This window comes from Pelobates fuscus, chromosome 2 (assembly GCF_036172605.1).
Source record: "Pelobates fuscus isolate aPelFus1 chromosome 2, aPelFus1.pri, whole genome shotgun sequence".
Taxonomy (NCBI): domain Eukaryota; kingdom Metazoa; phylum Chordata; class Amphibia; order Anura; family Pelobatidae; genus Pelobates; species Pelobates fuscus.
In genome coordinates this window covers 154,952,065-154,967,512 of record NC_086318.1, presented here as the reverse complement: position 1 = coordinate 154,967,512, position 15,448 = coordinate 154,952,065, and the positions used below count along the sequence as shown (strand labels likewise).

General features: G+C 48.8%; 1 protein-coding gene across 1 annotated transcript; it reads left to right on the top strand.

Annotated features, from left to right (window-relative positions):
* The first annotated feature begins 2,089 nt into the window (after positions 1-2,089).
* C2H2orf72 (chromosome 2 C2orf72 homolog) lies at positions 2,090-15,212 on the top strand. Its single transcript, XM_063441104.1, has 3 exons — positions 2,090-2,711; positions 14,451-14,546; positions 14,628-15,212. The coding sequence occupies exons 1-3, from the start codon at positions 2,135-2,137 to the stop codon at positions 14,705-14,707; spliced, it is 753 nt and encodes a 250-aa protein (XP_063297174.1). The 5' UTR covers positions 2,090-2,134; the 3' UTR covers positions 14,708-15,212.
* Positions 15,213-15,448: the final 236 nt, after the last annotated feature.

Sequence of the window (15,448 nt, the reverse complement as noted above, 5' to 3'; positions counted from 1 at the left end):
GCAACCTATTTGAATCAATCGCTTTCAGAGAACCAGGGGGAGCCCCCTTTTGTTTGGTCACAGGAGCTCCCGATGTTTGACCGGCCAAAGCCACCGTCGCGCTTGGTCAAACTTTACCACAGCGGCGATCAGACAATTCCACATGGATCTGGGTGCTATTTTGCCAACCTGGGCACTTGGACGAGAGCTATTCAGGGATATAAGACATGTGGGAGTTCCTGTGTGTTTTGATTGTACTTTTGGGTATTTTATGTTCATGTTTTTTGTTCGGCTTTCTGCATTCAGGAGATAATTAGTTTACCGGTCAGTGACTCAATTATCTCCTGGACGCAGAGACGCCTGGGCTGGGACTATGTACAAGACCATGGAAACCCCATACTGGGGTCTGTGCATTAAAAAAAACGAGTTTGCTGAATAAAAAAAAATTGTACTCCCAGAACTATGTGTCGTCTAGTTACTAGAACGACACATAGTTAGAACTATGTGTCGTCCACCACAGCCAATGTCACCTCAGTATAATTCCTAGAACGCCAGTCTAGCCCCTATCAAACCACTATAGTCCCTATCCTCCCACTACAGCACCAATTCCTCACTCAGGTCTCAAAATAGATTTTGCTTAAATGTGTCATTACAGAGAGAACCAATTATTTTTCTATAATTTTGATTTTACTTTGTATAATTTAAAACTAAGTTGACGTGCGTGTATCTGTCAATGTAGCCAGGTTACAATCTCAAGGTCAACAGTCACTGTGTGAATTGCACTCAGGAAATGCTAGGTTAGCTGGTATAGTATGTGGTTAATTTCTTAGGCTATAGGTATGACATTACGCAGTAGATGCAATACAAGCCACACACACAGTATATTATATACAATCCATACACACAATATATAACTAACAAGCCATACACACGTGCGTGCGTGATGACGTCCGCATTAAGGGATAAATTAATACAGCTGGAAATACTCTGCCCTCCCTCGCAGCGACGCCCGTGATTGGATGACATCAAATTTTCGGCATCCAATCAGGACGGAAGGCGGGGTTTATAATCAGGAAGTAAGCAGGATGGAAAATACCGATTGAGAAAGCCGGACGGAACCGGCGAAACGCGTTTCGGATTCACCTCATATTGTATGTATCAGTTGATTTTATAATTTGTGTAATAAATAGTTTTTTATTAGAATACATATTTGGTGCATTTTCCATCCTATCAAAGAGGGTAAGAGTCATCCCTAAAAGGACTCATATGCTGATCTACTTTGAGCCAGGTCACAGGCTCTCTTCCAGGTGAGAAGCAATCTTCACCTATGTGCTTTTAAACTTGCTACCAGAGTACGTTAAAGATTTCAATACTAGGGCGATTTTCCCCTGTCTTTATCTCTCCCTTTTGAGGAAAAAATTTCGTTTGGAGAGTAAGGTGTGTGTCACCTAAAAGGACACAAGGCGCAAGTGATCAGAGCCAATCCTAATAGGCTCTAAACCACGTGAGTGTGTCCTTTATTGTGTGGTGTATTGATACTACGTTTTACACAGTGTGCACTATATTTTTCTCTATTTTTGTTTAAATAGATTATCAACCCTTTATACTCTGAGGGATCTCCTGTGGAGTAAGTTCACTAAACTAAGCGCTACACACTCTCACTATTTCATACTGTGTATGTAAATTAGTGTACTTTTTTCACATTGAATTACGACAGGATTGGAGAGTTCCTGTTTTTGTGTGGGAGCAGCTGTCACTTTAGAGCACTTGATGTAATTTATACAAAGCGCCTGTAAACACAGAACACTTTTGTTACACAATATATAACTAACAAGCCATACACACAATATATGTCACAATCCATGCACACAGAGTATACACAGTATGTAACACACAATCCAGGCAGGTACTGACTGCACTCTCTGCTCTCCCTGATCCATGCCTGGTGAAAGGGCTGTGTGTGGGCGGGGCTTTGTGTGTGGGTGTTTCCGTGTCGTCCTATAGGATGGCGATGTTTGGGGGCGTGGCTCGGTGTGTTGGTGCCTCTGCGTCGTCCTATAGGGTGGCGGTATCTAGGGGCGGGGCGGTGTGAAGGTGTGGGCGGGGCTGAGCCGGTGTGTATGGAGCGTCCCCGTGTCCCAGTGTCAGTGGGATTATGGCCCGGGATCGCACGGAGAGCCGGTTCTGGGAGGTCCTGGCTCGGTGCGGAGGCCCCCAGCGGGTGCTGCTGGTCGGGGAGCTGTGGGAGCGGGCGGAGAGCCGGGCGGCGCTGGAGGGCTTCCTGCGGGCGCTGTTCCCGGACCAGTCCCAGGATGCGGTGGCCGACCGGCCGGCTCGGTTCTCCCTCGTGTTCTTCCTGTGCCGGGCTGAGTCTCTCCGGCTGCGGGAGGCCCGGGGGCAGCTGCGGGAGATCCTGCGGGATGTGAAGGAGCGGACTCCGGGGGGCGGAGCCATCATTGGGGTCATCATACCGCCCGACAGCCCGGCCACGGACAGCGACACCCCCGGGCACAGCATGGACTCCGCTCCCGGGGAGACCCAGCCGGAGGGACCGGGGCACAGCCTGGACTCCGCTCCCGGAGAGCTGCCCGCCATGCTGGACCTCCTGCAGTCCGTGTTCCCGCCGGGCAAGGGCCGCTGGCCGGAGGTCCGAGCTGCAGTCCTGCTCCCGGGGAAGGAGGAGAGCCGGAGGGAGGTGCAGAGAGCGGCCTGCGAGGCTCTGACAGCGGCAGGTACTCCCCGAGATCCCCCAAACCAGGGGCATTTTATATGGATAGTGCCAGACCGACCATGAGTTCCTGGACAACCATCACCACTTCATGTTGACGGGCTGTGCAGGAAAAGTGCTGCCCTGTATTGTGTTCCATTCATACATTAATCAAGGCTGCCCACTGTCAATTAGTAAACTTTATTCCTGCACCACGTGAAATCTACAGAATACAGGGCAAACTTTTCATGTCGTTCCCAACATGTGATGTGTGTGTGTGTGTCCAGGAAAATAGAGTTCTGGCTACCCCAGGCAGCAGCTGAGCAGAATCTCGAATTTCCCAAATTGTGATTATCAGCCATAGAACTAGTTATATGAGTTGGCGGCCTAATGGTGGTAATTTCAAACTGTGTATGTGACTTCTAACCGGTCGCAAGAGCAGGTTATTACTGCTATCGATAGTGATAACGTTAAAAAAAGTACTTATTGTCTTATACCACTTAACCCCTTGTGACATGTCATGATTCCCTTTTATTCCAGAAGTTTGGTCATTAAGGGGTTAAAATTGTCACCAAACGAATTCTCTCTTCCACTGACATTCCTTATCCCTGCCCTACTGCCTACATCTGTAGGAAAGTACCATAGTATTGCACACAGAGAGATGGTCAACATCTGACTCCATTCTTTTAAAAAAATCGCCACACATCCTCTCATTAATTATTTACATTTTGGCATCCTTATTTGTCTGAGTAGGTAGATTAACAAAGCCACCTTTACACATACATTGTATTTGGGAGAAGTGCTTGATGAATATGCTGTTTGCCGGGGGACATACTAAAAGGAATGACAGATTGGAATGCCCATAGACTTTAACAAGGCAGTGGAATGCCCATAGAGAATAATGGAAACAAAATATTTCAATTAGAGACAAAACTATTAGACATATGAAATAAATCTTTTGCCACAATACTCTCCAGATTCAGTGGCAATTTTTGAAATTGAGATTAAGTGGGATTATCATTGTTTTCTATGGAATGACCGGTAAATGATGCAATGGAATGCCCATAGAGTATAATGGGAAGCAAATGTGACTTGGAATCTGAACCGTGAAACATATCAAGTAAATCTTTTGCAGGCATACTCTACGAGTTCAGTGGCAATTTTTGAAATTGAGATTAAGTGGGATTATCATTGTTTTCTATAGAATGACAATGGTGAATGAATAAAGAGAATGCCCATAGAGTATAATGGGAGGCAACACAAACTCATTTGCAGGGAAATCTGTGTTCTGTAGCAAATTCAACTTTACCACCCCCCGAGAAAACCGACAGTCTCCCTCTCCCCTGCCAGCACATGCAGGTGCTAGCCCTGCAATGTGCCTGTGGACCGGAGGGGAGATCAGAGGGATCTCCCTCCCCGGTCCGCAGGCACTATGCTGACAGCCGGCAGGGAGGGAGAGGGAGTGAGAGATGACCCGGGAGCTCAGCCTGCAGCTCCTCCGGGTCCTCATCTCACGAGCTTGGAGCGTTGCCGCGGTAACCACGGCAACGCTCCAAATCTCGCGAGAGTGAACTCTAGTCCTGGAGCGCAGGCTAGAGTTCACTCCACACTGGAACCACCAATGAATCCCACTGGGACCACCAGGGAGTCCCCACCTGACCACCAGGGAATCCCACCGGGACCACCAGGGATCAAGAAATGTCCCCCCTTCTCCCAGTAAAGGTAAGAAGGAAGGGGGGACATCAATATTTATTTAAATTAAATAAAAAATATATGTATATTATAATAATAAAAAAGCCCCCTACCCTTATCACACACTCTACACACACACACTGCCCCCCCCGTACACACACACTGCCCCCCCCTACACACACTGCCCCATACACTGCCGCCCCATACACACATTACTCACACTGCAACTGTTACACACACATACTGTCCCACACATATACTGCATCCCTGACATACACTGCCGCCCTCACTCACACACTACAACCTTCACACACACTGCTCACACACTGTCCCCCTCACACATTGCACCACTCACACACACCACTGTACCCTACTACAGCCCCATTTCCCAGCAGACCTCAGGTAAGTTGTTAAACTGTTTTTAAACGGTTTGACTACTTTCTCTGGGAGGGGGTCCCAGCACTATTGTCACCATAACCACTACACTGAGCTGTAGTGGTTATTGTGTCAGTATTATTTCTTTAAATAATCTACAAGTGCCCCTCCCGAGATCAGGCTCTGGATCCGCCACTGCTACGAGTTCAGTGGCAATTTTTGAAATTGAGTTTAACCTGTTAACGCCGTTACGGCGCTCTATGCCGTCCCGCTTTAAGTGGGCTTTAAAGCCGTTGCGACGGCATAGAACGTTGTAACGGCTTTGAGCCCTGAAGCGCCCGGTACACTAACCTTCCCGGCGCTCCGCTTCGGGAGGACTGCCTCACAGCCCAGGCAGCCTACGGCTGTGGGGGCTGCAGAGCTGTAACTTACCTGTCCTGCAGCTCCTGTCGGCTCTCTCCTCCTCCGCGCCGTCTGGTCAGCTCTTCTGTGAGCTCACACTGTAAGTGGCTCTCGCGAGATTTACACTGGGAGCTGATCGAGGTGCTGAACGGACGGCGCAGAGGAGAAGGGAGCTGACAGGAGCTGCAGGACAGGTAAGTTACAGCTCTGACAGCCCCAGTCTGTATTATGGCAATGCAAATTGCCATAATACAGACTATTGACTCGAGTATAAGCCGAGTTGGGGTTTTTCAGCACACAAAATGTGCTGAAAAACTCTGCTTATACTCGAGTATATACGGTATGTAATTTCATTCTAACTGTATTTTGTTTATATATTTACATTAGTATACACGTAGAATTTAAATACCTATAAATGCATATATATTAAAAGTCTATGTGTATATTTAAGTAATATTTGAACATAATTAGGTGATTTGATTAATTAAAATTTGATTGACATACCTGATAACACAGGGAGAAAGTGCAGAGAATTTAATTCGCAAGCACTATATTTGACCCTGAAACTCTCCAAGACACCATAAAACCTGTACATGGGGGGTACTGTTTTACTCGGGAGACATCGCTGAACACAAATATTAGTGTTTCATACTGGTAAATTGTATTACAATGATGATATTTTAAGTAAAAGTGACTTTTTTTTGCATTTTTACAAACGAACGGCACTTTTATGGACTATATTATTGTTGTAATATGTTTTTTACTGTTTTAAAACACTAATATTTGTGTTTAGTGAAGTCTCCCGAGAATAACAGTACCCCCCATGTACCGGTTTAATGGTGTTTTGGAAGGTTAGAGAGTCACATATAAGGCGCGCAGGCAGGCAGGCGCGCAGGCAGGCGCGCAGGCAGGCAGGCGCGCAGGCAGGCGCGCAGGCAGGCGCGCAGGCAGGCGCGCAGGCAGGCGCGCAGGCAGGCAGGCGCGCAGGCAGGCGCGCGCGCAGGCAGGCGCGCGCGCAGGCAGGCGCGCGCGCAGGCAGGCGCGCGCGCAGGCAGGCGCGCAGGCAGGCACGCGCGCAGGCAGACGCGCGCAGGCAGACGCGCGCAGGCAGACACATACACACACGCAGACAGTCGCACACACGGGAGGCCATACACACAGAGGCACACACGGGAGGCCATACACACATAGGCACACACGGGAGGCCATACACACATAGGCACACACGGGAGGCCATACACACAGAGGCACACACGGGAGGCCATACACACATAGGCACACACGGGAGGCCATACACACAGAGGCACACACGGGAGGCCATACACACAGAGGCACACACGGGAGGCCATACACACAGAGGCACACACGGGAGGCCATACACACAGAGGCACACACGGGAGGCCATACACACAGAGGCACACACGGGAGGCCATACACACAGAGGCACACAGACACACAGACTCTGGCAGAAGTCAGATTTAGTTCAAATAGACGAACGGCAACCATTTGTGCAAACCGTCAATGTTAAAGTGCTGTTCGAATTCTCGAACGGTGTTCGACTCCAGTCAAAGTCTGGAGAAGGTAAAGTTCAGCGGTGTTCGTGCCGTCACATATCCGATTTGAGTTCCATGAACTCAACGACCAAACACCGCTGGACGCGTTCGACTGAATTAAAATGGCCGCTGCCACGTGTTCGTATGTCGAATGGCGGCTACTTCGACTACTTCGGGACTTCAGCTGCATCAAAAGTGCAGAACTGTACCAGTACCATTTAAAGGGGCAGAAACCGTGCTCCTAACAACAATAGGCAGAAATAGAGTTTTTAAAGGGCAATACACCCCAGGGGCCATAGTCACAGGGCAAGAGGCTGTCAAGAAGGCCTCTCCAAAAGCCAATGGAAAAGGGTAGTTCGTTACTGGGCTGTAGTAGGGGGTTATGGTTTAAAGTAGAGTATGGGGGCTGTAGTGGGGACTAAAGGACTGTAGTAGGGTGTAGGGTCTGTAGTAGGGGGACAGGGGCTGTAGTAGGGTGTGTGGGCTGCAATTGATGGTTAGGGACTGTAGTAGTAGGCTAAATGCTGTAGTCTAAGGAGGGATGCTATGTTTAACTTGCTATGTCTTTCAGATTTCCTTACAAAAGAGTTAATATACACTAGACTCTATGGGCATTCCATTGCATCATTCACCTGTCATTCCATAGAAAAGAGCTATAATCGCAGTTACTTTTAATTTTACAATCTACTGCTGTCCTTGGGGAACACCTGTGGTAAAGATGAATTTGCTACATAACACAGATTTCCCTGCAAATGAGTTTGTGTTGCCTCCAATTATACTCTATGGGCATTCTCTTTAGTCATTCACCATTGTCATTCTATAGAAAACAATGATAATCCCACTTAATCTCAATTTCAAAAATTGCCACTGAATCTGGAGAGTATTGTGGCAAAAGATTTATTTCATATGTCTAATAGTTTTGTCTCTAATTGAAATATTTTGTTTCCATTATTCTCTATGGGCATTCCTTTCACTTCCATTATTCTCTATGGGCATTCCAATCTGTCATTCCTTTTAGTATGTCCCGTTTGCCGGACCTGTATAACTGTCCCAAAGTCTGTTTGAGTTAAGTCCTCCTTTCACTTAAATGGGGCTTCTGGTGGGGGTTGGTTAGAATTAATTTGGGGGAGTTGTTACACTTAGCCAAGTAAAACTGAAGTCTGTGAGAGACCTCTTCATTTTTATTTAACCCCTTAAGGAATAAAAGGAAATCACACATGTCATGTGTCCTTAAGGAGTTCAAGGAACACTATAGTCGCCTAAATTACTTTAGCTAAATGAAGCAGTTTTAGTGTATAGATCACTCCCCTGCAATTGCACTGCTCAATTCACTGTCATTTAGGAGTCAAATCACTTTGTTTCTGTGTATGCAGCCCAAGCCACACCTCCCCTGGCTATGGTTGACAGAGCCTGCATGGAAAAAAAAAAAAAACTGGTTTCACTTTTAAACAGATGTAATTTACCTTAAATAATTGTATCTCAATCCCCTAATCACATACAGGAGGCTCTTGCAGGGTCTAGCAAGCTTTTAACATAGCAGGGGATAAGAAAATCTTAATTAAAGGACCACTCTAGTGCCAGGAAAACACTAGTTTTCCTGGCACTAGAGTGCCCTGAGGTTGCCCCCACCCTCAGGGACCCCCTCCCGCCCGGCTCTGGAAAGGGGAAAGTGTTTAAAACTTACCTTTTTCCAGCGGAGAGCTCTCCTCCTCCGATCCTCCTCTTCTCCTCCCCGTCGGCTGAATGCGCACGCGCGGCAAGAGCTGCGCGCGCATTCAGCCGGTCACATAGGAAATCATTCATAATGCTTTCCTATGGACGCTTGCGCACGTGCTCTCACTGTGATTTTCACAGTGAGAATCACGCAAGCGCCTCTAGCGGCTGTCAATGAGACAGCCACTAGAGGAAATAGGGGAAGGCTTAACCCATTCACAAACATAGCAATTTCTCTGAAACGGCTATGTTTATGAAAAAATGGGTTAACCCTAGAAGGACCTGGCACCCAGACCACTTCATTAAGCTGAAGTGGTCTGGGTGCCTAGAGTGGTCCTTTAAACAGAACTTGCAATAAAGAGCCTAAATAGGGCTCTCTTTACAGGAAGTGTTTATGGAAGGCTGTGCAAGTTACATGCAGGGAGGTGTGACTAGGGTTCATAAACAAAGGGATTTAACTCCTAAATGGCAGAGGATTGAGCAGTGAGGCTGCACGGGCATATTCTATACACCAAAACTGCGTTATTAAGCTAAAGTTGTTCAGGTGACTATAGTGTTCCTTTAAAGTCAGCCAACATGTTAAAGTTCTTCAAACTTTGCAATGTTTATCAACAACAACAGCAGAGTTATGCCAGAGTGATCCCCAGACAGCTCAGGGGAAAGTGCTCCCTCACCATTGCCGCCCGACCGACCCCCCGCTTGCCAGTTAGCCGCAAGGCTAACAAGACATTTGCTCTGGGCATTTGGGGGCGGCTTTTTTTTTTGCCGCCCCTGGAAAATGCTGCCCAAGGCAAATGCCTTGTTTGCCTCGCGGCTAATACGTCCCTGGGTATACTGGAATGGGGGTGATAGAGTGTGTGCGTGGGGGGGGGGGGTTAGTGGGAAGGAGGGGGTATATTGGGAGGGAGGGGGTAACTGGGAAGGATGGGATATATTTGGAGAGCGTTATATTGATGTGTGTTACTGGGAGTGGGGTTACTGGGAAGGAAGGGGTATACTGGGAGGGGGTGTAGTGAGGGGGGTATACTGGGAGGGGGTTATTGTGAGGGAGGGGGTTACTGGGAGGGAGGGGGTAATGGTGAGGGGGGTTACTGGGAGGAAGGGGTGATATTGAGAGGGGTTACTGGGAGGAAGGGGTAATATTTAGGGGGGCTACTGGAAGGGAGAGGGTATATTGGAAGGAAGGGGTGATATTGAGGGGAGTTACTGGGAGGGAGGGGGTGATATTAAGGGGAGTTACTGGGAGGAAGGGGGTGTGATATTGAGGGGAGTTACTGGGAGGGAGGGGGTGTGATATTGAGGGGAGTTACTGGGAAGGAGGGGGTGTGATATTGAGGGGAGTTACTGGGAGGGAGGGGGTGTGATATTGAGGGGAGTTACTGGGAAGGAGGGGGTGTGATATTGAGGGGAGTTACTGGGAAGGAGGGGGTGTGATATTGAGGGGAGTTACTGGGAAGGAGGGGGTGTGATATTGAGGGGAGTTACTGGGAAGGAGGGGGTGTGATATTGAGGGGAGTTACTGGGAAGGAGGGGGTGTGATATTGAGGGGAGTTACTGGGAAGGAGGGGGTGTGATATTGAGGGGAGTTACTGGGAAGGAGGGGGTGTGATATTGAGGGGAGTTACTGGGAAGGAGGGGGTGTGATATTGAGGGGAGTTACTGGGAAGGAGGGGGTGTGATATTGAGGGGAGTTACTGGGAAGGAGGGGGTGTGATATTGAGGGGAGTTACTGGGAAGGAGGGGGTGTGATATTGAGGGGAGTTACTGGGAAGGAGGGGGTGTGATATTGAGGGGAGTTACTGGGAAGGAGGGGGTGTGATATTGAGGGGAGTTACTGGGAAGGAGGGGGTGTGATATTGAGGGGAGTTACTGGGAAGGAGGGGGTGTGATATTGAGGGGAGTTACTGGGAAGGAGGGGGTGTGATATTGAGGGGAGTTACTGGGAAGGAGGGGGTGTGATATTGAGGGGAGTTACTGGGAAGGAGGGGGTGTGATATTGAGGGGAGTTACTGGGAAGGAGGGGGTGTGATATTGAGGGGAGTTACTGGGAAGGAGGGGGTGTGATATTGAGGGGAGTTACTGGGAAGGAGGGGGTGTGATATTGAGGGGAGTTACTGGGAAGGAGGGGGTGTGATATTGAGGGGAGTTACTGGGAAGGAGGGGGTGTGATATTGAGGGGAGTTACTGGGAAGGAGGGGGTGTGATATTGAGGGGAGTTACTGGGAAGGAGGGGGTGTGATATTGAGGGGAGTTACTGGGAAGGAGGGGGTGTGATATTGAGGGGAGTTACTGGGAAGGAGGGGGTGTGATATTGAGGGGAGTTACTGGGAAGGAGGGGGTGTGATATTGAGGGGAGTTACTGGGAAGGAGGGGGTGTGATATTGAGGGGAGTTACTGGGAAGGAGGGGGTGTGATATTGAGGGGAGTTACTGGGAAGGAGGGGGTGTGATATTGAGGGGAGTTACTGGGAAGGAGGGGGTGTGATATTGAGGGGAGTTACTGGGAAGGAGGGGGTGTGATATTGAGGGGAGTTACTGGGAAGGAGGGGGTGTGATATTGAGGGGAGTTACTGGGAAGGAGGGGGTGTGATATTGAGGGGAGTTACTGGGAAGGAGGGGGTGTGATATTGAGGGGAGTTACTGGGAAGGAGGGGGTGTGATATTGAGGGGAGTTACTGGGAAGGAGGGGGTGTGATATTGAGGGGAGTTACTGGGAAGGAGGGGGTGTGATATTGAGGGGAGTTACTGGGAAGGAGGGGGTGTGATATTGAGGGGAGTTACTGGGAAGGAGGGGGTGTGATATTGAGGGGAGTTACTGGGAAGGAGGGGGTGTGATATTGAGGGGAGTTACTGGGAAGGAGGGGGTGTGATATTGAGGGGAGTTACTGGGAAGGAGGGGGTGTGATATTGAGGGGAGTTACTGGGAAGGAGGGGGTGTGATATTGAGGGGAGTTACTGGGAAGGAGGGGGTGTGATATTGAGGGGAGTTACTGGGAAGGAGGGGGTGTGATATTGAGGGGAGTTACTGGGAAGGAGGGGGTGTGATATTGAGGGGAGTTACTGGGAAGGAGGGGGTGATATTGAGGGGAGTTACTGGGAAGGGGGGGGTGATATTGAGGGGAGTTACTGGGAGGGGGGGGTGATATTGAGGGGAGTTACTGGGAGGGGGGGGGTGATATTGAGGGGAGTTACTGGGAGGGGGGGGTGATATTGAGGGGAGTTACTGGGAAGGAGGGGGTGTGTGATATTGAGGGGAGTTACTGGGAAGGAGGGGGGGTGTGATATTGAGGGGAGTTACTGGGAAGGAGGGGGGGTGTGATATTGAGGGGAGTTACTGGGAAGGAGGGGGTGTGTGATATTGAGGGGAGTTACTGGGAAGGAGGGGGTGTGTGATATTGAGGGGAGTTACTGGGAAGGAGGGGGTGTGTGATATTGAGGGGAGTTACTGGGAAGGAGGGGGTGTGTGATATTGAGGGGAGTTACTGGGAAGGAGGGGGTGTGTGATATTGAGGGGAGTTACTGGGAAGGAGGGGGTGTGTGATATTGAGGGGAGTTACTGGGAAGGAGGGGGTGTGATATTGAGGGGAGTTACTGGGAAGGAGGGGGTGTGATATTGAGGGGAGTTACTGGGAAGGAGGGTGTGTGATATTGAGGGGAGTTACTGGGAAGGAGGGGGTGTGTGATATTGAGGGGAGTTACTGGGAAGGAGGGGGTGTGTGATATTGAGGGGAGTTACTGGGAAGGAGGGGGTGTGATATTGAGGGGAGTTACTGGGAAGGAGGGGGTGTGATATTGAGGGGAGTTACTGGGAAGGAGGGGGTGTGATATTGAGGGGAGTTACTGGGAAGGAGGGGGTGTGATATTGAGGGGAGTTACTGGGAAGGAGGGGGTGTGATATTGAGGGGAGTTACTGGGAAGGAGGGGGTGTGATATTGAGGGGAGTTACTGGGAAGGAGGGGGTGTGATATTGAGGGGAGTTACTGGGAAGGAGGGGGTGTGATATTGAGGGGAGTTACTGGGAAGGAGGGGGTGTGATATTGAGGGGAGTTACTGGGAAGGAGGGGGTGTGATATTGAGGGGAGTTACTGGGAAGGAGGGGGTGTGATATTGAGGGGAGTTACTGGGAAGGAGGGGGTGTGATATTGAGGGGAGTTACTGGGAAGGAGGGGGTGTGATATTGAGGGGAGTTACTGGGAAGGAGGGGGTGTGATATTGAGGGGAGTTACTGGGAAGGAGGGGGTGTGATATTGAGGGGAGTTACTGGGAAGGAGGGGGTGTGATATTGAGGGGAGTTACTGGGAAGGAGGGGGTGTGATATTGAGGGGAGTTACTGGGAAGGAGGGGGTGTGATATTGAGGGGAGTTACTGGGAAGGAGGGGGTGTGATATTGAGGGGAGTTACTGGGAAGGAGGGGGGTGATATTGAGGGGAGTTACTGGGAAGGGGGGGGTGATATTGAGGGGAGTTACTGGGAGGGGGGGGTGATATTGAGGGGAGTTACTGGGAGGGGGGGGTGATATTGAGGGGAGTTACTGGGAAGGAGGGGGTGTGTGATATTGAGGGGAGTTACTGGGAAGGAGGGGGTGTGTGATATTGAGGGGAGTTACTGGGAAGGAGGGGGGGTGTGATATTGAGGGGAGTTACTGGGAAGGAGGGGGTGTGTGATATTGAGGGGAGTTACTGGGAAGGAGGGGGTGTGTGATATTGAGGGGAGTTACTGGGAAGGAGGGGGTGTGTGATATTGAGGGGAGTTACTGGGAAGGAGGGGGTGTGTGATATTGAGGGGAGTTACTGGGAAGGAGGGGGTGTGTGATATTGAGGGGAGTTACTGGGAAGGAGGGGGTGTGTGATATTGAGGGGAGTTACTGGGAAGGAGGGGGTGTGATATTGAGGGGAGTTACTGGGAAGGAGGGGGTGTGATATTGAGGGGAGTTACTGGGAAGGAGGGTGTGTGATATTGAGGGGAGTTACTGGGAAGGAGGGGGTGTGTGATATTGAGGGGAGTTACTGGGAAGGAGGGGGTGTGATATTGAGGGGAGTTACTGGGAAGGAGGGGGTGTGATATTGAGGGGAGTTACTGGGAAGGAGGGGGTGTGATATTGAGGGGAGTTACTGGGAAGGAGGGGGTGTGATATTGAGGGGAGTTGATGTTGAGGGGGTTCCTGGGAGGGAGGCGGTAATGGTGGTGTGGGAGGGGGGACGAAATACCTGCATTCCCTGGTGGTCCAGTGGCTTCTTTCCCTGGTGGTGATGTCTGGTCTGCAGCTCCACGAGACCCGGTCAGAGCGTTGCCGTGGTAACACGCGGCAACTCTCTGATTGGCCAGATCTCGCGAGACATTTTGTCTGCAGCTCTGCACACTGTGCGGAGCTGCAGACCAACGGCTACAGGCGCTCTCCGGCCAGGCAGCCTGGAGGGGCCTCGCACCCGGCGGCATACCGGGCAAGCCGCCGGGCCCCCTCCTGGTGTCAGGTCCTCGGTCACTGACCGAGGATCTGACACAGTTTGCCATAAGGCGGTTTAGGCGCCCGCGAGGCCATTATTATTATTATTATTATTATTATTATTATTATTATTATTATTATTATTATTATTATTATTATTATTATTATTATTATTATTATTATTATTATTATTATTATTAAACTTCCTACCTATTTATCCCCTCTCACTCCCTATTGTAATGGCAGTTCGTTAAACAAATAATGAATGAAAAATGTATGCAGACGTGCATGAAGAACAAACTGGGAACTACGGGCAGACACTAGATTAGGTGCAGATTTAACTATTGATAGATCTGGTACATATGGGATTTTTGCAAATTAATTACGTTTTCTAATTGTCAGACCTACATCACTGGAGGAGGGGGGGGGCATGTTTTTGTCCTTCTCTTAAACACAATATTGTTTATTACTGCTCTTTTAAAGTACTCTATAGGGAAGACTAGGTGTGTGTGTCCGTGTCCCCAGCTAGTCCTAGATCTTTTCAGTTGTGCTCAGTCTGAATCTAACTAAATTCCCTTCTTGCTCAGATCTACAGAGAAATCAGAAGAAAGAGTCTTTTCTTCCGTGCTTCTTCTCATGTAGACGCAGGAGGAGGAGGAGGAGGAGAGACCCCGTGCTGAAAGGTAATATCCCCTGCTAAAAGACGTAAGGAATTTGGATATCTTTTCCAGTAAGACTCTAATGCTGTCTATATGTAATTACAGATAATCCAGAAGAAGGAACTGCACTAACTGTTCTAAACCATTCCAATGGAGACTATGCCAAGAGTACCTCTGATGCTTAATTCCTGAATGAAAGTCTCCAATGTAACTTTTATCGAAGGAGATTGGACATAAGATATTTTAAGCTTGGGGTTATGACCTCTCAACTATTAGACGGATGAGCAGACATTTATGAAGCCTCAGATTGTCGATAATCTGTTTCTGTAAACTAATATCCTTTAGAAATATCAGGCCAAAAAGTTGTTGGTTACATCCTATCTTTGACGTGAAGGAGAGAAACTGGATTACAAGCCTGAATCTGCTTGTAAAAGTGGACCTTGTGACTTAAACCTCTCAGAATGAGATTAACTCTTGCATTTCGTGCCTTACTATATAGTTTATAAAACTAGACTGAAATGTTTTATTGTATTATAGCTGCTAAAAGTAGACAATGCACAGGTTGTGTTCGCTGATTATCTGTTAATTGTAATGCAGTTTTCTAACGTGTCATAGGTGTGATCTGGTGTCTTCAAGACATATGTTCAAGATAATTTAAGACAATAATACTATTTATATTAACCAAGATAAGCACTCTCTTCTTTCCGTTTTACTTTAGATTTCCTTGCACATCTGCTTTCCCTCTCTGATTGCGTACACTGTTAAGAACACTAGCATTAGGAATGCAAACCTGTATTCCTAACAACATTATAGTGCCCCTGTCCCTAGTCATGGCAGGTGTACCAACACCCTTTCCATTAAAAATAACATGTCATCACTTTTTCTTTCCATCCGTCACTAAGACTCCCTTAGCCCTGCTCACCTCT

Coding starts and splice junctions, on each gene's coding strand:
- C2H2orf72 (XM_063441104.1), top strand. CDS start 2,135: ATGGCCCGGGATCGCACGGAGAGCCGGTTCTGGGAGGTCCTGGCTCGG. Junction 2,712..14,450: donor CGAGGCTCTGACAGCGGCAG/GTACTCCCCGAG, acceptor CTTCTTGCTCAG/ATCTACAGAGAAATCAGAAG. Junction 14,547..14,627: donor GAGAGACCCCGTGCTGAAAG/GTAATATCCCCT, acceptor ATGTAATTACAG/ATAATCCAGAAGAAGGAACT.